General features: G+C 40.9%; 1 protein-coding gene, 3 long non-coding RNA genes and 2 pseudogenes across 4 annotated transcripts; 2 read left to right on the forward strand and 4 right to left on the reverse strand.

Annotated features, from left to right (window-relative positions):
- Window positions 1-215: 215 nt before the first annotated feature.
- LOC133886115 (uncharacterized) lies at window positions 216-1,979 on the reverse strand. Its single transcript, XR_009903341.1, has 2 exons — window positions 1,545-1,979; window positions 216-1,195 (listed from the first exon to the last, which is right to left on the reverse strand). It is a non-coding gene; the product is annotated as an uncharacterized LOC133886115 (long non-coding RNA).
- A 6,908-nt stretch (window positions 1,980-8,887) lies between these two features.
- On the forward strand, window positions 8,888-9,741 carry LOC133886515 (WD repeat-containing protein VIP3-like; the record flags this gene model as incomplete). Its single annotated transcript, XM_062326195.1, has 1 exon — window positions 8,888-9,741. A coding segment is annotated over one exon (633 nt), but the record flags the coding sequence as incomplete, so codon positions are not given.
- Window positions 9,742-10,242: 501 nt separating this feature from the next.
- LOC133886114 (uncharacterized) lies at window positions 10,243-11,436 on the reverse strand. Its single transcript, XR_009903340.1, has 2 exons — window positions 10,991-11,436; window positions 10,243-10,433 (listed from the first exon to the last, which is right to left on the reverse strand). It is a non-coding gene; the product is annotated as an uncharacterized LOC133886114 (long non-coding RNA).
- Window positions 11,437-17,020: 5,584 nt separating this feature from the next.
- LOC133886985 (uncharacterized) lies at window positions 17,021-18,306 on the reverse strand. The gene is made up of 2 exons (XR_009903491.1): window positions 17,769-18,306; window positions 17,021-17,211 (listed from the first exon to the last, which is right to left on the reverse strand). It is a non-coding gene; the product is annotated as an uncharacterized LOC133886985 (long non-coding RNA).
- An 825-nt stretch (window positions 18,307-19,131) lies between these two features.
- LOC133886516 (uncharacterized) lies at window positions 19,132-20,462 on the reverse strand (annotated as a pseudogene).
- A 5,096-nt stretch (window positions 20,463-25,558) lies between these two features.
- Window positions 25,559-27,596, forward strand: LOC133886517 (uncharacterized; annotated as a pseudogene).
- The last annotated feature ends 315 nt before the right edge of the window (window positions 27,597-27,911 follow it).

The following is a 27,911-nucleotide window of genomic DNA, read 5'->3' on the forward strand; positions in this document are numbered from 1 at the left end:
TACATATATATAGAGATATCACTTCAAATTTGACGTCAGTTTCCAATGCTAAACCATGCATCCCAATTTTGTGAGGTTTTCCATGTGTTCTGCATGTTTATCAACATTTTTCTGCATGTTTGTAACACCCTACTTTACAACCAAACCTATTTATTTAAAAAAAGAAAATTTTGGCAGTATTTCCTCTATAGAGAGGTATAACTGATCAAAAGAAATATCACAGGCAGGCAGAAACAGATATAACCAGCATATATATAGAGTCCGCCACGACGCTACCAGCGTCGTACCACAACATAAACAAAAACAAACGACAGACCATCATACACACCACTTGTATACACCGGTTGAGCTATCGACATCGTGATAAGTTAGTGTGTGCAACTACCGAGATCCATCCCCAAAATGCACGTCAATATCTAAACATACATGTAAAGAAAACACATGTGAGATTCAAAAATCTCAGCAAGTGAAAGGTACTTTAACAAAAAGCTATTTAGCCACAGTTGAATGTGCTAACAATTCTAAATAGAAACTAGTAATGAAACAGACCACCAACACCAGGAGAAACAGTTATGACTAAACAAGTCCAACGATAACATCAAACATTTTAACATTCGGTTGGTATAAGCCTTCAGAGCCGCATATATATCTATATACACGCTAACTAAAGGAAATAAGATTTGATATGAATAATTCATTGAATTTCACAAGAAGACATAACCATGCACATGACATGCTCTTCTCACCCTTACCCCTCCTCGGGTAACGTAAGGGTGTGCACCGTACCTCTCCTCGGGTGACATACGGTACTGTACCGGTACGGTCGCGGCCAGAAGATGACGACAAACTTCCAATGCATGAGATGTATATGTATGACGTGCTTCAAACATAACCAACATAACTTCCGGAATATGCTTGAGACTTCAAAAAAAATATTGCATACAACACTAATGAACAACTGCAGAATGACATATCGTGCCTACTGCACTTCATAAATCAATCATCGAGTAAACTTCTGGAAACGTAAACAACATAGTACTCAGCCCAGAATCAGTCATTCAGATTAGATGAATACACTGTAATTAAAGAATGTAAGCAACCCAATATTAGGTTAAAGCATAGTCATACAATACATTCACTTGCCTTTACCGACGATGAAGAAAATTCGATCAAGAACGTCCGGAAATAGTATCACCTGTACAGGCATACTATTAGAACTAAAACACATTTAAAACACATAAAATATGAAGCGTCAATCCTACGTCTGAAAACGTCGCGTATACACCTATATTTCAAAAAATCGAACAGAAAACCGTATCACATGAAATGGTACATTATTTCCAATTCAGAGTCGAACCAAAATTCTCACTAATTAGATTTCGCTTCGATGAACGAAAAGAATACTTCGACTCGGATGTCGTATCTTCGAATCAATAATGATTATCGAAACGAAACAGACTATTAATCACATGAAATAATACGACAAGAATTGATTAATTTAATTTAGTCCAACCATAAACATCTAAAAATTACTGAGGAATCACCTTCGAAGGATTGACGACGAATTCGACGAAAATCCAAAATTTTCACCTTTTTCCTCTCTCTTCTTTTTTTTCCCTCTTCTTTTTTTTCCTCTCTTTTTTTTTCCTTTTCTTCTTCCTGGCTTCTTCTTCAACCGGCTGTTGGCTTGCTCCTTTGGTCAAGACACAGAGAGAGAGAGGGAGACCCCGGCAGCGGCGTGCGGGCACAGCAGCCGGCCCGGCGCGACGGCGGCGCAGGCGCTCGGCACGCGGGAGCTGGGCTCGACTGGCAAACGGCACGGGGCAGCAGCGCTCGTCAGCAGCGCGCATAGCAGCGACGTGATGGCCGGCGCGCGGCGGCGAGGCAGGGAACGCGCTGCGCAGGGAGAGAGAGAGATAGACAGAGAGAGAGAGAACAGCGGCAACGAGAGACAGAAACGCGAGAGCTCGAAGTATCTGGATGGATCGGGTTGAGGACCGATCCATCCGATACTTATCTTTTTTTTTATTTTTTTTTCAAAACAACGAACGGTCTAAATTTATTGGGCTCGCTACGGGTCTCAAAGTGCCCGGAACGGACATATGAATAGCAAAATGGGTTCGTCTCGACGAGATGAACGCAACCACGGTCTCCGATCGTCGATACGAGCCTCGGATTAAAAAGTCAAAAATTTGGTCAACCTCTTCTCTTTTTTTTTTTTTCAAAATTCAGTATTACAATGTTTATCAACAATTTCCGGTTATTGGGAAGCCCTTGGTATCTCCTGGAATTTCTCTCTTTATTTCTTTGATATGTTGAAAAAAAGGAAAAAAGAGATTTTCAGCATGATTTCTTCATGGAAGTTTTTATCATTGGTGCTTGGGAAATTTGGAAGGAAAGAAATGATTATATTTTTCAGCAGTCTCAGCCGACATTTCATCAGTGGAAAGCTTGTTTCTGTAACAATGTGTCTCTTCATCTTTATAGATTGAGCCCCCTCCTCAGTTCTAGGGTCTCTTCTTGGTTAAGCTCTCTTGTATAGTTCTTGTAGTTATGGGCTCTCTTCCTTCTTCCTCTTGTTCTCTGCTGTTGTTTGTTTATTCTCTCTGTTATATTGCTTATTTTTTCTTTTTTAATATTAATATATATCTACCACAGTCATGGAAAAAAATGGCCAATTTTGGCCGATTTTCAGTTCTATCGGTCACCCCCGATATTTGGTTTATCGACCAAAATTATTCAAAATTGACCACAATTATTCAAATTTTGATCAAATTTGACCGAAATCGGACCGAAAATTACCAGTGCCCTCCAATTTTTTTAGAAATACGAATTTGTTTCCCATGACCACAGTGGGGGTTTCCCCTACTGTATTCCCTTTCAAAAAACAAATGTCTATCAACAATGCAAAGTAAACGCTTTAATTTAAAAAAATGATACATCCCATTCTTGCGAGGTGAGAGAAATGAAATGTGTGCTTCACTGGTGAGATCGAGTGCTTAAATATATACCCCTCAACCTCTTTTCTTAGATTGCATGGTCGATATCTACGCAGCCTGACAATTCTGTGGGATATTGGAGATGGACCAACTACGGCGATCTCATCCAGAATTCCTCCCGCTTTGTTCTGGGAGATGATTCGGAACATGAACAAACTCCAATTCGTAAGAAGGTGTGCACTAGATAGTTGCCCTTGTTCCCTTATGCTTCCACAATCTTGTTTGACCCCTGTTTGCTCTTTGTTGTAGCCTGAAGTTGGCAAGAAAAGAGCAGCTGAAACTGCCTTGAAGACACCTGCTTCTGTTTCTGATAAAAGGCAAAGGTTGCAGGTCATGCAGCCAGTGGCTACACAGCTTGACAATTTGATTGTTTTTCCTTCTTCAAATGAAAACTGGACAATTATGAGTTCTGATGGTTCTATTTCCATTGACAATTGAAAAATCAGTCTAACTGAAAGTACTAAAGCTTCAAACTCCTTGCTAACAGGCCTACCGATAAAAGGTGGCACCAAAGAAGCTCCCTTACATCTGTTCTTCAATGTTTGCTAAAATGTATATGTTTATTAACTTGACCATATGCCATTCAGGATGCAAACCTTCTCCCTTGGTCACTTGATCCCTCCCTCAGAAGTAACAAGCACCTTCAGCTCAGATGTCAAAGTCCTCGCAACCTTTAATTAAATCAAGCATTTCATACTTGCTTATTTGTATTAAATATGAATAGAATAAAACATTCTTTGCAACAGGTTTAAAAAGAAGTTGATGTATGTAAAATTACTTTTTGTCACAAATATATGGTGTGAAGCCATGCTCAAAAGGAGAGGATCATTAAATATGTGGGTTTATGATGTAATGAAATATTTTGGACAATTGGTTGTTATCGGACGGTGCCTGAAATTCAACTCTTAAACAAAAACAATGAGAAGTAAAGCACTCTAAATTTGGCATCAGTTTTGAACGACTGACAAAATCATCCATCCCGATCATGTGAGGTTCATTCCTTTGTATTATTATTGTGTTCTAGATGTCTATCACTGTGAAATATACACTCTTAAGTTTGACAGCAGTTTCGAACGACTGACTAAATCATCCATCCCAATTTCGTGAGGTTTCTTTGGACTATCCATGTTTTCTGCATGTCTACCAATGCGAAGTAAACACTTCTAATTTGTTACCAGACAGAGTTGATGACAATCGATCAGTTGTTCCGGATGACTTAAACTGAATCATGCATCCCAGAGTCTTGTGAGGCGAGAGAAACGAAATGTGTGCTTCACTGATGAGAGTGCTTAAATATATACCCCTCAACCTCTTGTATCGTAGATTGCATGGCCGATAATTCCACAGCCTGACAATTCCGTGAGATATTGGAGATGAACAAACTGCGGTGATCTCATCCATGTGATGATTCGGAAGATGTTTCGGAAGATGAACAAGCTCCAACTCGTAAGAAGGTAGTTGCCCTTGTTCGCTTATGCTTCTACAATCTTTGTCTGACCCGGCTTGTTCGTTGTTGTAGCCTGAAGCTGGCAGGAAAAGAGCCGCTGAAACTGCACACCTGCTAGAATCGGAGCGTGCGGCGAAGGGGTCGAAGGCCGGGTTGAAGTCGGAGAGGTTGAACTCCAGGCGGCGAGCCGGCCTCGCCGTCGCGGGTGCAGATGGCGAGCCCACCTGCAGCGGCTTCAGCACGTCCACGATTGCCTTCACAATGGCGTACCGCTGCTCTGCGTTGAGCACATTGTAGTCTTGGCCGGCGCCGGGTACTGAACGGTCACAGCGATGCCGGCGCCGAGCTGGACGTCGAGGTTGTCCGCCCACACTTCTCAATTTTAAATTTAACGGATGACGTAGAACAAATGCAGATAAAAAATATGCATACCTATTTTTAGTAAACTATTGTCTAGTAAAATATTGTCTGACTGTTTCCACCCATTCCATTTTGTTAATTAGTCACTCACCAGGCAGAGAAGGAAAGAAACACGGAGAAGCGATGCAGGGAGCAAAGATGCACCATGCGGATGGGAAGACCATCTGTTCTCCCCTTATTCATCTAGATATAAAAAATCAATTATATTAAATATGTATGTAAAAATCAATTATAGCAAAATAGAAAACATGTGAAGGCAAATAAGATACATTTATTTCTTAAACAAAAATCAGAGCAATTTCTATTGTTCCCCGCAACAAAATCGGTTTGTTTTCAATTTTGCCTGAGCAAATCAAGGTGGAACCTAAAAGCAATTAGAGACAAATATTTGCATATACTCAAGCAAGATTATACAAACCTAAAAGAAACTTTGGAAAATTTTCATAAGCCAAAAATAGGAGAAATTTGCACAAAAATAGGATGGTTTTGAAGAAGCAAAATAAGAAAAAAAGAAGTAACTTTAGATATTTCGTAAGCAAATTGGTATAAATATCAAAAGCAACTTTTCTTCTCTACTCACGCTGAACAAAGCCATACGAACTCGGACCGCACCGTCAACTTCTCATCTTCTCGACTAAAGGTCTGTTTGTTTCAGACTGCTTCTGCCTTCTGCTTCTGTTGGAAGCCCAGAAGCCAGAAGTCAAACAAACGGGTTTGCCGAAAAGTGGTTTCTGGAGAAGTCAAAAGTTTACTTCTGAGAAAATGAACTAGAAGTTGAGAAGCTAGCTGAGAGTAGTTTTTTATGAGAAGTAGTGTGCTGATAAATCAAAAAAATTGATGTAAAATCCAACAGCTAAAATCCAAAAATATTTTTTCAGAAAAAAAACATAACTTTTAAAAAACCAGAAACAAAAATCCAAACAAACAGATCCTAAATCACCTTGATACCCTCCCTTTTTCACCTCTGCATCTCCATTGCTCCCCTTCAGATCAACACCTGCTCCATCTCGTATTAGCTCCACCAGATGAAACGAACCCTTAATTGATCACCTCATCAGTTGATTGGTATCGGGGAAATTGAACCACGGGAGAGAGAGAGAGGAGGGGGAGGAGATTGCTCTAAATTACAGTTCCACTGCATCAAGACCAGACAGAGAGAGGAGAGAGAGGGAGGAGATGAACCTGGACAGAGCAGGCACATCGACGAAATAAATGGGCTCTGTTGCTTGCCCTCTTTCTCAGCGGTGTGAACTTTTCAATGGAATCAAATTCTAAGATCAGATCTCACGTGTAGATCCGTGTTTGCATCCGATACGTGTCTTTTATCGCGCAGACAGACACAAGCACACACTGTTTGATCAAGTATACGTGGCACGGATGAAGATCTTATAAGAGTCCTTCTCTCAAACATCTTATAAAATTTACTTCCCTTCTCAAGAGTCAGCCATTTTATATCTTCGGCAACAACCTGCAAGTACATCAAGTGAGTCACTCCCACACCACCCATTCTTCCTACTACACCGAGCAACTGCCAGAAAACTAAAAAGCCCAATGCCGTGTGGGACTAGGGTTGGCCGATCGTGTGGCCAACCGCACTGAGGCAGATCTGAACCGAGCGATCATCCGAGACTCGCGCTGGACGGCAAGCAGCACAGTGGCCGGTCGACGAGATGTGAGCATACCTTGATTACCTAGCTTATCTTTGTTAGATCCAAGTGCGGCCTTAACTGAATCATGCATCCCAGTCTTGTGAGGCGAGAGACTTAAATCTCTGCTTCACTGATCAGATCACTTAAATACTCTTGTTCTCTGCTTCACTGAATCAAAATTAGATTTAGATGAATGGAGGCTAGCTAGCTGCTTCAACAGGAGAACTTGCTCGATCCTAACCTTGTTCATGCTATCTAGAGCTAGGAGTGTCCACATGTTTTATTACCAGCTCTCTAACATCTGTTCTTTACTGGCTGGTGGGCCTCGATCTCTCGCCCAGCTCCTGTTTTGGAGCCTTTTCCTGTTACATGATAAGTTGATAACGGAAACAAAGTGTTACAAGAAGAAAGAAGCTGGAAAGTAAAATGCAAGCAAGTACATCCCCGTCTCGGTCTCAAGACCAGGACCACTGCTACAGATGCGGAAAAAGAGACATTGAGAATCAAGAAACATTCAGACAAGTGAGGTTGATCTTCACCAATCTGGCAATCACTCTTCCCTTGCAGAACAGGGCAGCCGAAAACTTCGATACTTGCATGTGGTTACTTCACACCCTCACCGTCATCGTCTTCTGCTGCTGGATGATCTGGCATGGGAAGTGTATGTAGAGCGCTCCATCAATTCCATGCACGATGCCTTCTTTCACCAGGTCCATTCTGAAGCTCTGCCCATTGTTTTAGAAATGGTCAGGCATAAAACATGATCTCACACGGTGAAGTAATCAGCTTTTTTTTCCAAAGAAAGCCCCGTTTCTTGCTCTCCACATGCTCAATTTCTTGTTTCTAGCCTCCATCTCGGATGTATTTCGTCGATTGATAACGACAAAGCTCTCTGCTTCCCCTAAAAAAAGGAAACAGAAAAAAAGAAGGCAATGCGAAGCGAACACTTGTTGAAATTTGGCATCAGTTTCCAATGACCGACTAAACCATGCACCCCAATTTTGTGAGATTACCCATGGGTTTCTTCATGTCTATCAAAATGAACAGTAAACGCTCTAAATCTGACAATGTGCAAAGAGTTGGTGACGATTGAAGAGCTGTTTCGAATGACTGACTAATCGCATCCCATCTTTGTGAGGTGAGAGAAACGAAATGTGTGCTTCACTGATGAGTGTGCTTAAATATATACCCCTCAACCTCTTATCTTAGATTGCATGGCAGATACGCAGCCTGACAATTCCGTGGGATATTGGAGATGGACAAACTATGGCGATCTCATCCAGAATTCCTCCCGCTTTGTTCTGGGAGATGATTCGGAAGATGAACAAACTCCAATTCGTAAGAAGGTGTGCACCAGATAGTTGCCCTTGTTCTCTTATGCTTCCACAATGTTGTTTGACCCCTGTTTGCTCTTTGTTGTAGCCTGAAGTTGGCAAGAAAAGAGCAGCTGAAACTGCCTTGAAGACACCTGCTTCTGCTTCTGATAAGAAGGGCTAAGGTTGCAGGTCATGCAGCGAGTACGTACACAACTTAACTAATTATGCAGGTCATGCATAATTAGTTAACACACATTGTTGCAAAGCTTGTGCTGACCTCTTTGTGACAGCTTATGTCCTTAGATTTTTATTATAATGCTGTATCAGGCTTTCATTATGCTTTTGTTTGATAAAGCAGTTCTCACTATCGTACATACCGTCAGTACATTCAGTTGATGAAAATTGCAATAATTATGGGGTTAAATTAATTTGGGAGTTCATTTTTGCTTGTGGACTGCTTCAGAACCTTTATTATATTTAAGAAAGCTTGTCGACGAATACCTCTAATTTGTATTTGTTATGAAGTAGATCTAATTCTTGTCACATTTGGACAGCATGTAAATACTGCTAGAAAATTTGGTTTGCCAAAGTAGTGAAGCTGTTGTCAGTTTCACTTAGACAGTCTTCTAGATGTCATTCACCTTGCGATGTTCTAGATCGTACTGGGTCTTGTGACACAATAATTTGACTTGTCCTGAACCCTGTTCGAGCTTGAAATTAAGTCCTGCTTTTCCTTATACTGAGTATGCTTGCATCACTGCATATCTGACAGATTTGTTCATGTCTAATTCAATGTAACCTGGTTCAACATGGTGGTAGATCCTGCACTGTGTCAATTGGCATTGTTAGGCATATTAATTAACATATTCTGTTTTGTCTATAACCTAGACTGCTGGTATGACACATTATGTTGTACTTGTAACTTCAGGTAGTACAGATGATGGCAAATAGTAACTGAATTAGCCTTATTTCCTGTGGCTTCAGTTTATCAAATTGGTTGTTCTTTCTTCAATGTTGTTATTTACACTTGATAGGATGGGCTAAACTATATGCTTTCCTTCCCAGGGTAATGCTCTGGCTGCCGCTGGTGGTGGCAGTGGGTCAGTGAAGCTCTGGGACACGGAGAAGTGGCAGCCAATTGCCAGTCTCGCTGTCCCACGTCCGGAGGGAGCTCACCCAGATAAAACAGGCAGCGGCAAGTTTGTCCTATCTGTTGCCTGGAGCCCTGATGGAAAGCTGTTAGCTTGTGGATCCATGGATGGCACCATTGCTGTGTATGACGCAGTCCGCATGAAGTTCCTCCACCACCTGGAGGGCCACCACATGCCAGTGAGGTCCATGGTGTTCTCCCCTGTGGACCCCCACGTGCTCTTCACTGCCAGTGACGACTGCCACATCCACATCTACGATGCCAAGGAGAAGAGCCTCATTGGGGCCATGTCTGGGCACGCGAGCTGGGTGCTGAGCATCGACGTGAGCCCGGATGGCATGGCGGTAGTGACAGGCTCTAGCGACCGCACGGTCCGGCTTTGGGACATCAACACAAGGACGTCAGTGCAGACGATGAGCAACCACTCAGACCAGGTCTGGGCTGTGGCCTTCCGACCACCGGGAGGGATGGGAGTCCGCGCAGGCCGGCTTGCTAGCGTGTCAGATGACAAGAGTATTTCCCTCTACGATTACTCATAGTTTTCATACCGTTGCAACGCCTCTATTGTAGTCTGTTTCCAGCTAGAGACTTCTATTTGGCCGTGAAGGTTGGAGGACTTGTTGTACAATCCTGATTGAACTCCTAACTTGCAAGTAAAGCAAGTTTACTTCCTGTCATTGACTTATTATTGCCTCAAGGTTGTTAAGTTGCATACTTCTCCCTGATTTTCTGCCACTGATCACAACTTGTGTCAGTTTCGAGTATATATTTTTAGTGGGTCTTGCCTGGTGAAATAGTGATTAAGATGAGAATTTCTAAATGTTTCCACAGTCTGCACATTCAGGTGCTGGTTCATATGTTTTTCTGACTTGGGTACCTTTGCACTTATTTCACAAGAGATACATGTAAATGAAAACTAGATATGCTTTAATTAATTTCTCGAAAATAGTTTTCTATACGATGAGGAGTTTTGAATGCCGATATGCATCTGTTTTCTCCTCTGCTTCACCGTCATATAACTATTATTAGTCCTTATAATCGCACAAAAATGGATAACTATTATTATTAGCTTACATAAGTCCAGATAACATATAAAGACGAACATGTATCCTGATGATGCGGAATAGCAGCAAATCTTACAAGTACATTGTAACACCCTACTTTACCACTAAGCCTAATTATATGGAAACAGAAAATTTTGACGGCATTTCCTCTATAGGACGGTATAACTGACCAATAGAGATCACAGGCAGACAGTATATGACATAACCGGCATATATATATAGAAACCTTCACGACGCTACCAGCGTCGTACCACGACATAAACCAAGCAAACGACAGACCACCAAAACCACCATTTATAACACCGGTTGAGCTATCAACATGGTGATGAGGTAGTGTGTGCAGCTACCAAGATCCATCCCTAAAATGCACGTCAACATCTAAACATACCTGTAAAGAAAGCACGGGTGAGATTCAAAAATCTCAGCAAGTGAAAGGTACTTTAACAAAAAGCTATTTAGCCACAGTTGAATGTGCTAACAATTCTAAATAGAAAATAGTAATGAAACAGACCGCCAACACTAGGAGAAACAATTATGACTAAGCAAGTCCAACGATAACATTAAAAATTTTAACATTCGGTTGGTATAAGCCTTCAGAGCCGCATATATATCTATATACAAGCTAACCAAAGGAAATAAGATTTGATGCGAATGATTCATTGAATTTCATAAAAAGACATAACCATGCACATGATATGCTCTCCTCACCCTTACCCCTCCTCGGGTAACGTAAGGGTGTGCACCGTACCCCTCCTCGGGTGACATACGGTACTGTACCGGTACGGTCGCGGCCAGAAGACGACGACAAACTTCCAATGCATGAGATGTATATGTATGACGTGCTTCAAGCATAACCAACATAACTTCCGGAATATGCTTGAGACTTCAAAAAAAACATTGCATACAACACTAATGAACAACTGCAGAATGGCATATCGTGCCCACTGCACTTCATAAATCAATCATCGAGTAAACTTCTGGAAACGTAAACAACATAGTACCCAGCTCAGAATCAGTCATTCAGATTAGATGAATACACTGTAATTAAAGAATGTAGGCAACCCAATATTAAGTTAAAGCATAGTCATACAATACATTCACTTGCCTTTACCGACGATGAAGAAAATTCGATCAAGAACGTCCGAAAATAGTACCACCTGTACAGGCATACTATTAGAACTAAAACACATTTAAAACACATAAAATATGAAGCGTCAATTCTACGTCTGAAAACGTCACGTATACGTCTACATTCCGAAAAACTGAACAGACAATTGTATCACATGAAATGATACACTATTTTCAATTCAGAGTCGAACTAAAATCTCACTAATTAGACTTCGCTCTGATGATCGAAATAAATACTTCGACTCGGATATCGTATCTTCGAATCAATAATGATTATCGAAACGAAACACACTATTGATCACATGAAATAATACGACAGGAATTGATTGATTTGATTTAATTCAACCACAAACGTCCAGAAATTACCGAGAAATCGCCTTCGAAAGATGAACGACGCATCCGACGAAATTCCGAAATTTCCAACTTTCCCTTTTTTTCTTTTCTCTTTTTTTTCTTCCCTTTTTTTTCTTCTTCTTTTTCTTTTCTTTTCTTTCTTCCTTTCTCTTTCCTGGCTTCTTCCTGCGCTGGCTGCTTGCTTCTTCGATCGGTCAGCTGGCTGCTTCGGCCGGCTGGCTTGTGGCTGCTGCTGCTCCTTCACACAGCGATTAGCACAGAGGCACGGCAGCACGCAGCACCGGCGGCAGCAGCAGCTCAGCGCAGAGGTGGCAGGACGCACAGCCTGGCGCGACGGCGCAGAGCCAGCCCAGCGCGACGACGGCGCATAGCAGGTGGTGGCGCGGCGCAGCGGCGCGGCGAGCAGCGGCAAGACGACGGCGGGAGCTCGGCGCAGAGCATAGCGATGAGCTCGAGCGCGCGACAGACTGAGAGAGAGAGAGAAGAAAAAAGAGACGCAAGCGCTCGAAACCTCTGGATGGATCGAGTGACGACCGGAGCTTTATCTCTTCTCTCTTTTTTTTTTTTTAAACAACGAACGGTCTAAATTTATTGGGCTCGCTACGGGTCTCAAAGTGCCCGGAACGGACATATGAATAGCAAAATGGGTTCGTCTCGACGAGATGAACGCAACCACAGTCTCCGATCGTCCATACGAGCCTCGGATCAAAAGTCAAAAATACGTTCAAATTCCTCTCTTTTTTTCCTCCAAAAATTCGGTATTACATTCTCCCCCCGTTAAAGGAATTCGTCCCCGAATTCTGCCGCTTCCATGGCAACTATGGAACAGAGGTAAAAATATTTCAAAACTTATGACTCACCAGTCTCAAAGAGCTCAGGATACTCTTTGCGCATTTGTTCTTCAAGTTCCCAAGTTGCTTCTCGTTCTGTTTGAGTTGTCAAAAGGACTCTCACAAACTTGATAGTCCTCCTCCTCATAACTCGCTGTGAGGAGCCCAAAATACGTATCGGGTGGCACTTTATGGTCAGATCTTTCTCTATCGTGATCGATTCAACATCAATTTTATGCTCAGGGTCTCTGAAATATTTTCTTAGCATAGAAACATGGAAGACCTTATGTACTCCACTCATTGAGTCTGGTAACTCAAGACGGTATTCCAAACTGCCTACTCGGTCTGTGATTAGAAAAGGACCAATGTATCTCGGGTTAAGCTTCCCAGAGATACCAAAACATACAACACCTTTAGTTGGCGACACTATGTGAAGAACATAGTCACCAACTGTAAATTCTAGGTCTCGTCTCCAGATATCTGCATAGCTCTTCTGTTGACTTTGAGCAGCCAACAGGTTCTGACGTATTTGTTATACCTTCTCTGAGGTTTGCTGGACCAAATTTGGATCAAGTAGTGATCTCTCTCCGACAGAGTCCCAACACAAAGGGGAAACACACCTTCGGCCATACAGGGCCTCAAAAGGAGCCATCCGAATACTAACTTAATAGCTATTATTATAAGCAAACTCTGCTAAAACTGGGATACAAATTTGGAATCCCGATCTGAAATGATCGATTTTGGCACACCATGCAACCTCACTATTTCCCTGATATACAAGGGAGCCAAATCATGTGCCGAACTGGTTGTCTTCATTGGAATGAAATGTGTAGATTTTTGTAAGCCTATCCACGACAACCCAAATAGCATCTCTGCCTCGAGGTGAACGAGGCAACCCAGCAACAAAGTCCATAGTGATATGTTCCTATTTTCATTCTGGAATTTCTAAGGATTGCATTAATCCCGCAGGTCTTTTATGCTCAGCCTTTACCTGTTGGCAGAAACCACAAGCTGCAACATACTTAGCAATATCCACTTTTATCCTTTTCCACCGAAAATTTTGCTTTAGATCTCGATACATTTTAGTTCCACACGGATGAATTGTATAAGGAGTCCAATGAGCTTCTCTCAATATATCCATTTTCACATCTGTCTTCTGTGGTACACAAAGACGTCCTCTGAAGCGTATTGCATCATGCTCATCAACACTAAACTCTTTTGATCCTCCTGCTGAAATTCTCTTTCGAACTTCTAAAAGAAGATGATCATGCTGTTGAGCTTCACGTACACGTTCAGGTATAGCAGATTGGATGATCATTTGAGTTTCTATCTGCACAGTGCCAGCAAAACAAAAAGATATCCCCATCCGATCCAAGTCTGAATATAAAGATATTATTGCTTTAGGTACACCTGTTCTACTAAGGGCGTCAGCTACCACATTTGCCTTTCTGGGATGATACTGAATCGTCAGATCATAGTCTTCGATTAATTCTAACCATCTTCGTTGTCTCAAATTCAGATCTCTTTGAGTGAAAATATACTTGAGACTCTTATAATCAGTGAAAATATCACATGACTCACTATACAGGTAATGCCTCCAACTCTTCAAGGCAAAAACCACTACAGCCAATTCTAAATCATGAGTGGGATAATTCTGTTCATGAGTTTTCAATTGTCTAGAAGCATATGCAATTACCCGACCTTCTTGCATAAGGACACAGCCAAGTCCAATTCGAGAAACATCAGTGTAAACTATGAAACGTTTACCACTCTCGGGCAAAGCCAAAATAGGAGCGTTCACCAACTTATTCTTTAATGTTTGGAAACTGACCTCACATTCATCAGTCCATACAAATGGAACATATTTCTCGGTAAGTCTAATCATAGGCTTTGCAATAAAAGAAAACCTTGTATAAAATGTCGATACTGGCCAGCGAATCCAAGAAAACCCTGAATCTATGTTACATTGGACGGTCTTTATCATTTCATTGCCTTCTCACTTTTAGAAGGGAAAACGAATCCAAGAACACACAACATTTCTGCTAATACTATACCAGTCAATTATGAGACACTCTCTTCGACTAGTTCTAAAACCAAGGCATTAATTGCCCAGAAACATCCTTTTTGGTGAATGCAATCACACCAAAAATATTGTTTGGCTATCTCCACAAACTCGGGTCGAAACCCCCAATAAGAATATAAACCTTCTTCGCTTCAACTTCAACTCCTTCACAGGAAGGATCAATTTAAAACCTTTATGGTTCAGGATTAAAGAAACATCAACACTTCACCTCTTCTACCAACATCACTAACTCCAAAAATACGAGTGCGGGTAAATCTACACAAGAGACAGTCACAACGTTAAGATATAAACCTCCAGTTGGTCACTCTCATCCCGATGTATCACCAAGTCTAGAAGGGGTGAACAGGAGATTACAACCACTTGCCTAACTCAATCCTTCCAAACATCGGACGACTCATCCTTCATGGTACAAGTTTAGACTTGCACTTTCCAACTTGAATACCAGAACACTTCCATTCAAAGGCAGTTGGACCAATAGATAAATTGTGTTGACCGGTACGTTCAGAAACATGCCAAACTGGCATACTAAAGAACTTCACATCTTGCTCACATTCCCAGGCCAGTCATACTATCGGTAACCACACCACAACTTCTTCAAAGTAGAATTGCATGCAAAGACACATCCTCCTCGAAAGTTGAAAAGACATCAGTTAATCTAGCCGACAAGATAATCACTGCGGAATGCTCATGAAGAGGGTTGAAAATATGACTTCTACAAACTCAACCTTGTTAATCCAACTCCAATTTAGTTTAGAAAACACCATTTGCAACACCAGTTTACCGTCAACGGGTTGAGCGTTAGTATACAATGCTTCTCTCCGGGTCCTTAGAAGGCATACCCTCTCCTAAATAGCAACAAAACTACAAAGATACACCCCAATGGTTCATCCTCTTTCACAACACTCCTTTAAACAGGAGAGCAACCCTTAGCTCCCAAACATAACTTTAATCTCAGCACTTAAATTCTGGAATAAACTCCACTATTTACAATGCTCTTCCCTCAAACCAGAGTTTAGATAAAACCGATTTTAAGCTATTCTCAAAACACGTATTGACATCTTAGCGACCAAGTACGTAGAGTATCGCTTTATGTAACAGCAGATATTTACTCCCAATAGGAACAAGCTTCCAGTATGCAAACCTACCCAGACACTTCCTGTCTAAAACTTCAGCTTAGAGAATAAACTGGAGCAACAAACACAAACCTGCTCCATTGCGGGAAAATCTTAAGCCAGGATCTAGCCACTTCTTCAGATCCACTCAATTCATGAAATCTAAGAAAGAAAGTCTCAAAGCAAACCACATACCAAGAACCACTCGAAGAATTGCTACAACAGGCTCTAGTGATACCTCTAGTTACTTAGCCAGGAAAGATTCAAATAACCCTTATCTTCGGAATCTACTCGGCGAGTAGAATTTTATCAGACTCAACTACCAACTCCCATAACGACACGCCAACATAGCACCTCATAATGATGTTATAGGCCACAATTTTTCCGACAACCTCTAAACAACACCAACGCCCTAGCGTCACTATGACGCGAATCAGTCGCTGCAACGCAATTGATGACTCCAACTCCCATAGCCAGTGGACTCTTCCACAAAGGCTAACTTAACAAAATAACTACCTCAAATAATCATTTCAAAACATGTATAGATATTCCAACCATAAAAGATTATTCTTAGATATTAAAGAAACTGACACATAAGGTATGTAAACATTTCAACTTAAACACGAGGTGTTAACTAATCCTCAAAACATCAACAACTAGGGTACAAGTCTAGCAAAAGATTAGAAAAACTCTCAGAACCCTATTAGAATCTCACTATCAACACATCTTCACACAATCGACAAAAAGATTGCCCCGACTCCATGGGGAAAAGAAATCCTACACCATTCTAATGGTTTGGTTGAAAACATTATCACCTTATCTTATATGGTAAGGCACATATCGATCCATTTCTCCGACATTTCGAGAACGAATAGTTAGGGTCAACGACATGGGGGCCAGTCCATCTCGTACCTAAAATATTCGCTCTGTATGTGGATAGTTGGATCGCAAACCTAACTCTTGGTCAACCTCACCTGACAATGCAGAAAAGGCATCATGGGGGCCCTCCACTTAACCCATCTGCAGTGCCATACAATAGTTATGCTATTGATCCTCTGAAACTTCTCAGGTTCTAATGACCAAGGTAACCATTTTAACGCCCTGACAATTCCACCGTTCCAACGAAACTGACTCCAACAACTTAACAATATATATCAATGATAAAACACTAAAGAATATGTGGACAATCAAACAAGTAACTTCAATAATACTTATTTGAGATAGCGAACATAAGCGAACAAAGATAAACAAGACGTATACAATGCAATGCATCCCATACCCATTCTATTTGTGCAAGTGTGTCAAGCTCATCATTCAATTACCTAGGACCTAAAGCCTAGGCTCTGATACCAAGCTGTAACACCCTACTTTACCACTAAGCCTAATTATATGAAAACAGAAAATTTTGACGACATTTCCTCTATAGGACGGTATAACTGACCAATAGAGATCACAGGCAGACAGTATATGACATAACCGGCATATATATATAGAAACCTTCACGACGCTACCAGCGTCGTACCACGACATAAACCAAGCAAACGACAGACCACCAAAACCACCATTTATAACACCGGTTGAGCTATCAACATGGTGATGAGGTAGTGTGTGCAGCTACCAAGATCCATCCCTAAAATGCACGTCAACATCTAAACATACCTGTAAAGAAAGCACGGGTGAGATTCAAAAATCTCAGCAAGTGAAAGGTACTTTAACAAAAAGCTATTTAGCCACAGTTGAATGTGCTAACAATTCTAAATAGAAAATAGTAATGAAACAGACCGCCAACACTAGGAGAAACAATTATGACTAAGCAAGTCCAACGATAACATTAAAAATTTTAACATTCGGTTGGTATAAGCCTTCAGAGCCGCATATATATCTATATACAAGCTAACCAAAGGAAATAAGATTTGATGCGAATGATTCATTGAATTTCATAAAAAGACATAACCATGCACATGATATGCTCTCCTCACCCTTACCCCTCCTCGGGTAACGTAAGGGTGTGCACCGTACCCCTCCTCGGGTGACATACGGTACTGTACCGGTACGGTCGCGGCCAGAAGACGACGACAAACTTCCAATGCATGAGATGTATATGTATGACGTGCTTCAAGCATAACCAACATAACTTCCGGAATATGCTTGAGACTTCAAAAAAAACATTGCATACAACACTAATGAACAACTGCAGAATGGCATATCGTGCCCACTGCACTTCATAAATCAATCATCGAGTAAACTTCTGGAAACGTAAACAACATAGTACCCAGCTCAGAATCAGTCATTCAGATTAGATGAATACACTGTAATTAAAGAATGTAGGCAACCCAATATTAAGTTAAAGCATAGTCATACAATACATTCACTTGCCTTTACCGACGATGAAGAAAATTCGATCAAGAACGTCCGAAAATAGTACCACCTGTACAGGCATACTATTAGAACTAAAACACATTTAAAACACATAAAATATGAAGCGTCAATTCTACGTCTGAAAACGTCACGTATACGTCTACATTCCGAAAAACTGAACAGACAATTGTATCACATGAAATGATACACTATTTTCAATTCAGAGTCGAACTAAAATCTCACTAATTAGACTTCGCTCTGATGATCGAAATAAATACTTCGACTCGGATATCGTATCTTCGAATCAATAATGATTATCGAAACGAAACAGACTATTGATCACATGAAATAATACGACAGGAATTGATTGATTTGATTTAATTCAACCACAAACGTCCAGAAATTACTGAGAAATCGCCTTCGAAAGATGAACGACGCATCCGACGAAATTCCGAAATTTCCAACTTTCCCTTTTTTTCTTTTCTCTTTTTTTTCTTCCCTTTTTTTTCTTCTTCTTTTTCTTTTCTTTTCTTTCTTCCTTTCTCTTTCCTGGCTTCTTCCTGCGCTGGCTGCTTGCTTCTTCGATCGGTCAGCTGGCTGCTTCGGCCGGCTGGCTTGTGGCTGCTGCTGCTCCTTCACACAGCGATTAGCACAGAGGCACGGCAGCACGCAGCACCGGCGGCAGCAGCAGCTCAGCGCAGAGGTGGCAGGACGCACAGCCTGGCGCGACGGCGCAGAGCCGGCCCAGCGCGACGACGGCGCATAGCAGGTGGTGGCGCGGCGCAGCGGCGCGGCGAGCAGCGGCAAGACGACGGCGGGAGCTCGGCGCAGAGCATAGCGATGAGCTCGAGCGCGCGACAGACTGAGAGAGAGAGAGAAGAAAAAAGAGACGCAAGCGCTCGAAACCTCTGGATGGATCGAGTGACGACCGGAGCTTTATCTCTTCTCTCTTTTTTTTTATTTTTTTTTAAACAACGAACGGTCTAAATTTATTGGGGCTACGGGTCTCAAAGTGCCCGGAACGGACATATGAATAGCAAAATGGGTTCGTCTCGACGAGATGAACGCAACCACAGTCTCCGATCGTCCATACGAGCCTCGGATCAAAAGTCAAAAATACGTTCAAATTCCTCTCTTTTTTTCCTCCAAAAATTCGGTATTACATACATAACTACAATTTTTCCTTCACTCAGTAAGTACATCATAGTTGCCCAGATACTACTAACGAATACCGTCGTAAATGTACGGAATGTTACACTGCCCAGCAATGTATTTTTCACCCTTGGGATGAAGCATCCTCTGGCTGCAGGCGAAGCAGTAGGTGAAGTCGATGTTCTTCCTCAGCACCGGGGTATCGTCATGCTTCTGAAATTTACGTCCAGCTGCAGCAAACAAGCAACAGCTTGTTCAGAACATTGAACTGGTAGGGATACTAAGAATATATGTGAGTGAAACTAAAATGGATTGATCTTAGTAGTGTTATTATTTGTCTCGATAACAATAGAGGCAGAGTAGTTTAAGTTCAGCATCAGACTGTGTTGAATTATTTGAAGAGGTCCAATAATCTGTTCTATTAAAAAACATTTTCTCCCTAAGATCATCTAGGGGAAGAACCGGAGTAGCCAACCACCAAAACCTGAAATCATCAACATATCCACCTGAAAACTGCATGTGCTAAATAGTAATAATAGTCCACTTATCTGCAACATTATATTATATCTAGCATGCAAGATATAGGTTTGCATCCAAGTTGATTTATATGTGTCTACTTGCGAGCTGGTGCTTTAAATTTAGAGGAGACATATATATTCTTTTATGCAGAAACGTAGTTGAATTTCAACTGATAAAAAGGAAAGAAAAACTCACCAATAGAATCAGGACCCAACGGCTCACAGAAAGTCACAAGGTCGCCACTTGAAGCCCTCCTCTTGCCACAGTAATAAAGCTCAGCAAAGAACAGTTGTTAAGGTGTGTATACAAACAACGTGGCTCAGGCACGCTGACGAAAAGCATGGCGTCCAAGAGCACGAATTTGATCTGGGCAGAAGATAAAAAAAGGTCATGAACTCACCAATCCAAGATATATTATATTACATATTCTTTTAGACAGTAGAAGCGAATAAAACATGTAGTGCACCTTCTTCTTTTTGTTGTAGTGTTCCAAGACACCCAATGCCAATCTCTTGGACTTGTCATGAATAACTTCTGGGCTAGCCCGAGGAACGCGTGGCTATTTTGTGTAACGAGTCGTTTCCCTGCACCCAACACAACACACGACATAGAACAATGTCGAATTGAAATGCCAAACAATAAAAGCTGAAAACTATCAAGCATCAGCATGAAAGAATGCACAATCTGTACAAGAAGAAAAAAAACATGCCCATTCAAAGAGATCAGAGCAGGCGGCAAACATCTTAGGGGTACGTGTATGTGATATCCACGGTACAACAATACAAATCTTCGGTTTAGATAAGTGCCCTTACAGCAGAATCTGTCGTCTGACACTCTGCTCTGCTGCTCCCTCCCCACAAATACATGTCTGTTTCAGACATCGATAATGTCTCCACTTTGACCACTAGTTTCTACTGTAATATATAAAACACATAAAACTCGGTAGAATTATAATATTACGTACAAAGGTACTTTCTCGAGACAACAATGACATGACCCACTTTTTTAGTGATGCTGTTTCATAGCTTACACTTCCTTCGCCATCTTGTACGGTATTGTTTTCACAAGGTACAGCTTGGTTTTACCATCTTGTATTGTTTTTGCAAAGAAAATTCAATGGCAAGAGATCCAAAATAAGCCAGTTCTATGAATTCTGCAGTATAGACATCATTGATGATAATATCACAAGTGGGCTCGATCGTCATAACATGAAGGCCGCCATTGATAACATGCTTAGCAAGTCAGTAATGCTCGCCTATTTTCCTATAAGTCATAATTACCTTGGTCTGTATGATGGAGAGCACATATATGAGTACGACAAGGATGCTCCAATATTTCAAGAATCAGATGGGCTTGGAGGTATTTCTACACATGTGGTGGTGGTAACCGGCTTCGGATTTGCGGAGAAAGTACCATATTTTGAATTTTTAGACAGTAATGGTAAGAGGTTCGGAAAAAGGGTTTCGGAAGAACACTACCAAGTAGCATAATCTCACTCTTTGCATTTGATATTGTTGTAGATTAGATGAACTTATCTAAATAGTGCTATGTGCTTTGGAACTGTGTGGCTCTTGAGCCATGTTATGAAAAACAGACACAGCTTTATTGATGTCTCTACAAATAGTAGCTTTATTGATGTCTCTACAAATAGTAGTAATAGAAACTCTTTCTTTTATTTATTACTATATAGATTGATCGTTTTTTTTTTCTTTGAGGGCTATATAGGCTGATCCTGTTTGTTATGAGCCTACCACCGACCTGGCTTCCAAAATTTCTGCACGTGGCCACTGCCTGCCACGACCTCTAGTTCGCACGGTTCTCTACAAACTTACAACACTAGGTCGAGATGGTCTTCAGTCCCTTATCCTGGCACTGCACATAAGGCCTCAGAATTTGTCAGTTTTGGCATACTGTATACAAGGTTCACGTTACCGACCGGAGCTCGATTACCGAGCTACCGGTAAAAAATTCAAAAAAAAATCAGAGAAAATTCATCCGGTAAAATTTGAATTTTTGCGAAAAAATCGTGTTTTTACCCTCTCGGTAACCGCTCAGTTTTGGTCGGTTACCGAGCGGTTTGAGTCGGTTACCGAGCGATTTTCTCGTATTTTTGATTTGGTCGGTTACCGGGCGGTTTGGGTTGGTAACCGCTCGGTTTTCTCGATTTATCGAGCGGTTTTATCGAATTTCAGCGCAGTTCAACAAAAAACCTAAAAAGGGGCTCAATCTTGTAAAATCAATAACTAATTCATCTGAGCTTCAAATCAAGTGAAACAAATTTTGTTGGCTTCCTTGTAACATGATCTACATGATAAAAGTATTTATACTCATAAAAAAAGTTCAAAATTTTCTGTGAGAAATTTTATTTGTTAAACCAAGTTAAATGCATAGTTTATTCTTTGCTAATCCAAAAATTATGAAACTAATTTTGTTAGTCTTCTTATATGATCCTATATCTTTTAAAAATATATGAACTCATGAATTAGTTATTGTAACATGCATGATTGTGTAAATGTGTTGTGACTAGATTAATTCATAACTGACCCATCACACCTCAAAAATTAGTGAAACTACTTTCATTAGCTTATTTATACTATGATTTACGTAGAAAAAATAATAGTAGACATGAAAAAGTTAATTACAGTGCTATTTCTTAACATATTCACTTTATGCTTGTGAACTTTGTAAAAATCATAGAGAATTTAATAAAACTCTAAATAAAGTGAAATCAATTTTAAAGATTCTCTTAAAATATGTTTTATACAAGAAAAATATGTGTTTGCATGTTACACTTTTCCTTAACGTGAGTTAATAACTGAGCCGCACGCTTCAATTTTTTTCATTTTTTTTCAAACTTTCTCCCTATAGAATATGATGCAAACGACATTATTTTTGAAATTTTTTTTCACAGAATGTCTTAGAATTGTGTCTAGTTTTTTTAAGATTTTTTTGATTTTTTTTGAATTTTTTGAATTCAAATTTCGGTTACCGTTCGGTTTCTAAAACCGGACCGGACCAAGAAGGTCAGTAACCGTGATTTTTGGGCGGTTACCGATGGTTTTTTAACCCTGACTGTATATACTAATGTAGGCCTAGTATTAACTACTTTTAGGGCTCGTGGGACCTAATAAATAGTAGAAGAGAATGAAATGTTTGAATCAGGTGGACTATTTTGTACCTGTCAATAATCCTCATTATTATTTTTATTTTTTTCATTGAGCATCATCCTATTGAGCTTTCTCGAAGCAAGGTTTTTAAAGAGATAACATATATATTGAGCTACTATATATCAATCAACTCATCTAAAAGTTTAAGTTTATGGAGAAAGATAGACAATTCACGTATTAGACATGGAAATAGGAGCTGACTGTAATTTTTTATTTAATTGCATGGTAGCCTAGAGGTCCGGCGAAAGTTGCTAAGTCGGAGTGATAACTGGCGTGGTGAAGAGGTCGAGCAGCGTGGGTGGAGCCACCATCTGGATGGGCAGCGACCCTGGAGATGGCGCGATCACAGGCGTTTGCTCTTGGTGGTGGCCAACGGCTCACACTTGTGGACAACAAGGCAGTCAACGATGATCCAGCGTGATAACGACGTGTATACATGACGCTTGGATGGTTGTGGAGGGGGCTAGGTCTACAAGTGCGCCGCATTAGGCCGCGACATCATCGGAGGGGGGGAAGATGCCGGAGAGGTCGAAGCCGAGGTAGTAAAGTCCGGAGTGAGGAGCGTCAACGGGTCGACATAGCGACGCAAACCGATCTATGATCAGAAAAGATAGAGAAAACCCGATCTGAATATTGTTGGAGAAAATTCTAATAGCCGATCGAGATCGGCGACATAAACCCTAAACTATGGATTGCAACCCCTAGGTGAGAGGCGGGTTCATCTCTCGGGGGCGGCGTGGCTGAAACTGTTGTGGGCGGCGACTCGCCTATAGGGGTGGAAAATGGATAACATGTATCCGAATTATCTGATATTCGTATCCATCAAAACACGAATATAGATATCCGTACACATTCGTTTCTAAAATAGATACTAAAATGGATGTATGCGAATTTATTTTTGAGATTTAGATTCAAATGTGGATATCCGAATTGCTTTGAATTTGGATGTGGAAATGGATAATATCCGTATCCGTCAACTAGGGAACCAAATTTCGCTAAAGTTTTAAAATTTTCAAAGATGAACAAAATTTATATATTCTGGTGCAATCAAATTGGAACAAATTTCAGTCAAATTTGATCAAATTTTAGTCAACTTTGACCAAAAATTAAATTTACGACATGAATTTTAAATGATATGAAAATGTGTATGATATTTCCAGTAATTCCAAATGTGAACGGATTTTTTTCACACCAAAATAAAAATTCTTGTCGTTAAAAGTATATGATATCTGCATACAACCTGATCGAGTGATACCCGAACGTGAATTCAGATTTAAACAATCTGATTCGTATTCGTATTTAAGGATATTCAGATTTATATTTATTTTCATATTAAAATATAAATAGCAATGCAAAATATAGATTATTAAATTCATATCCGATATATTTCCAGCCCTACTCGGCTACCGTTACCATGAAAGCGTGAGAGAATTGCGTACCCGATCTGAACCGGAGTCCGGCTCGAACCCGAAATCTATATATTTGGCCCGCCACAAAAGCCCAACTCCGGGCCGTTCCTTTTCCTCCCGTTCCGCCTTCTTCTACATCGCCACGTCTTGGAGAAGGTCGATCGCCGCCGCCAGAGGAGGTGATGGTGCCCTAACCCTAATCCCAACAGAGCCTTTTCCCTCCTTTCCTCGGTTCACCGTTCAAGTTGCCATATTTTAACCGTGTTGAGAATTCCAAGTCAATTTTTTGTTGAAAATTCCAAGTTTATTTTGTTCTCCTTCCTGTTGTTGTGTCTGAGAGGAGGAGGAAGAGACAAGTGTCTATTCAAAGTTAGAGATTTGCTAGTTCTCAATCGCAATAACCAGCAACCATCGATGATGATCAGGGTCATGGAGGTGCTGCAGCACACGACCAGGAGGGCCGACGACTTGGACGGCCGCGTTCGTCAGCCTGGAGAACCTGGATGGCTCACTCCCTCGCTTTCCCTTCTCCTGTCAAGCAGCAGCTCCGAGTCGGGAGGACCTGGACCGCTCCCTCCCTCGCTATCCGACCTCCTGCGGTCAAGCAGCAGCTCAGAGTCAGGAGATCCTGAATGCTCCTCGTTCGAACACCGCTGTCTCGTCAACCTGGCTAAAGCTTACCTCCTGGATGCGCCTGCGCCTGCGCCTGCTCGGTAAGAAGAGAGTTCGAATCCCTCTGTAATTTATATGTAATTCCTCCTCATCTCGATCAAGCGCTTTAGTGGACATCGAGACTAGTGTAGCAATTTAAATAATCGGATCGTTTGTTTTGGTTAATCTAGTTTGGTTACCACACCGTTAGCCTGTGGCCCGGTGCTACTGTTAGGCATCCCATGCATTGCTACTCCGTTTGCTGCTAATATAATTCTTCCTGTCCCTTGAAATCCCCAATGTTTTGTTGTATGCCTAGTACTGCCTGCAGTCAAGACTTGAGATCATAGCGGTTAGTGTTGTAAATCCGTGTGTTACTTTATCTCTTCGTGCACTTGTAGTTAGGACTTCTGATCGTACTATTTCTGCAGCATATTTTATAATTAGGCAAAAATTGTCATATCGTTTACTGAGACCCTCCTTATTCACTTTGCAAACACACTAGCCGGAGCATCTGACATCAACTTATGCATGAAAAGTGCCAGTTGTCCTTGAAGGTCATTAATTGCTGCCACTAATGTCATAACTCCGAGAGTATTATGCATTTTATTCTTTATCTTATTTGAAAAGCATGGCACAATAATTACACCATGGATATCATATATGTATATTCCCTAAGATTATTCTATCTAATTTCTTTGAATGGGCTAGTTGCATGCTATAATACTTGTATAGATAATGTATTCTTGCATGCTGATGTCTATCTATCCATTTTATTGGGCATTTCAATTTGACACTGTTCTATATATGTGTTGTTGGGTGCAGGGAAACGACTCACGCAAAAAATCGGCACGTTCTTCGCGCTAGTCCAAAAGTTATTCTTGAGCAGTCCAAGAAGTTTGCAAAGGGTGCATTGGAGCACTACAACAAAAGGAAGAAGGTGTGTGCAATTTATTCACTTGTTCTAGAAAAGAACACACCATCTATCTTGGATTGGTAAATTGCATTTCATGACCTTTCTTAATTTCCTTCTACCCAGATCAAGTTCGAGCTCAGGGATGTCATGCCTGTCAACAGCATGCCCGAGTCATGCAATTTTTACACACATGTTAACTTCACTGCAAGGTCCAGCAAGGAGGGTTCGCAAGAACAGCTTTTTTTTTGCTGAGCTTCAGCTCTGTAGCAAAAGGCGGGCTTCAAGTGGCTTCTTTGTGACTTGCTGTGAGCCACTGGGTCCTGATTCTACTGGTGAGTTTTCTTTCATATTGGTTGAAGATCATCGGTTTCTTCATAAAAGAATGTCTCCTCTAAAGCATACAGTTAGACAATTGATAAGTATGGCAACTAAATCTAAAATGGACATGGCCCTAAATCGTCTATGCAAAATAGGAATGTGTTGGATGTTTAGCACAATTAGCACATATGCCGTTTGTAGGTGGATTTGTTCATGATCCCAGATTTTGGAGGTTGGTTGGTCTAGGGTCTTCTCCTACCTGATTTAAACATAATTTTTAATTGAATACATTATTTTGCCAGAAAAATGGAAATCTCAGCCATGAGCTGGCTCAGAATTCTCGCAAGAGATGACTTGCGTTTGGAAGTTCTTATATTTTGCTCGTGGGTAGGGACTGGTGGTGATTTAGCTGCATGTCAGACTTGCAGTTGCTGTTATGTGAAAACTGTTTAGTTGTTTGTCCGGGGAACTTTGGTAATAGCCATAGAATTCAAGTTGACATTGATCCAGCTTTTCATTAAAATATGGTATGTGTCTCATAACAGATCTCCCTAGCTTATTGTAAAATTACGGTTTGAGGAATTGGTTGCTCTATATCCTCATGTTTTTGTTTTGTTTGAAGCATGGAATGAGCTCGTCCATCACGATCTTATCTCTCATAAATATAAAGAAACAAGGATTTTGTCCATCCCACCAAAATCATGGGATGGTCTCATGAGGATGGGTTGATCCCTCAAAGTCTTGTAGCAAACACATTCTTAATGTATACCTGCCTTGTTTGAATTTATTTCTGCTTCAGTTTTTGTTTTTTATATTTTACTATAGCATGCTCACTTAGAGTAATCTTCACCTCCTCCTTGTTGCAATGTGACTTACACTGTTACAAATTTGAATGCTCAGCACTTGCTGTTAATATGGTAACAAATATATATAGAAGCTTTGCATATTTTTGAATTGATCTTTATCCTGGCTATTTATCCCTTTGAAATAATTTGTGGTGTTTTAATGGTGCATGTTTTTTTTTAATCTATTTGATAAGGTTGAATTGCTATAAGAAGTTGGCCTGTTGGTTTTGGACATAAAAGCATTATGTTATTCTCATGATAGGTGCCCTCGCAATTGACGAGTTTCCTTTCACTCTACTATATCATTATGGCATCTCATGAATGTGACAATCATCTGAAGAAAAATAAACTTTCATTGAGTTTGAAGTCTTAAACTACTCTCTTGTATTCAGATGAGTCCATATGGTTTTGCATCTATGCATGTGTAGTAGCATAGTATAGTATCCTCAGCAGGTCAGTATATGTTCTGAACAAGTTGGTTTGTTTGTTGCAGTTGGACACAGAGGGCTTCAGCCTGATGGTACCTTGGCGGCGAGGAAGAATGTTGACTTCACGTACTGCTTTGCCTGTAGTCCGAGGATGTTTCATCCCAAGGGTGAAAAGTATATTGCTGGGCATTGTAATACCCCGTTCGTTTACGACAGTCCGTACTAAGGAGAGAGGAGTTAGCTGCCATGCTATACATACATACTCTTGTTTCATCCCTGCTTTGGACCAAGTAGACCTGTAATGTACTGAAGGAGCAACTGTAATGTAATTCGGTACCTGTAAGATTGCTTTGCTGCTATTCTGTATCATCACCAGATACTCCTCTTGTCACCACATAATCAGGTACTCGCGTTCTTATGTATGTAATCTACCTATGATATATAGTTATCTGACTCGACAAAGTCATTGCATGATGAGATGGATGATACCTAGCACAGCAGCATGCTTGCTTATTGTTTTCTTTGTGATGGGCATGCTTATTGTTGGTGAGCTATGAGTATGTACGTGCCTAGCCGCAGGTTTTCCTCTCTAACGA

The sequence above is a fragment of the Phragmites australis genome, chromosome 12 (genome assembly GCF_958298935.1).
Source record: "Phragmites australis chromosome 12, lpPhrAust1.1, whole genome shotgun sequence".
In the NCBI taxonomy this organism is placed as follows: domain Eukaryota; kingdom Viridiplantae; phylum Streptophyta; class Magnoliopsida; order Poales; family Poaceae; genus Phragmites; species Phragmites australis.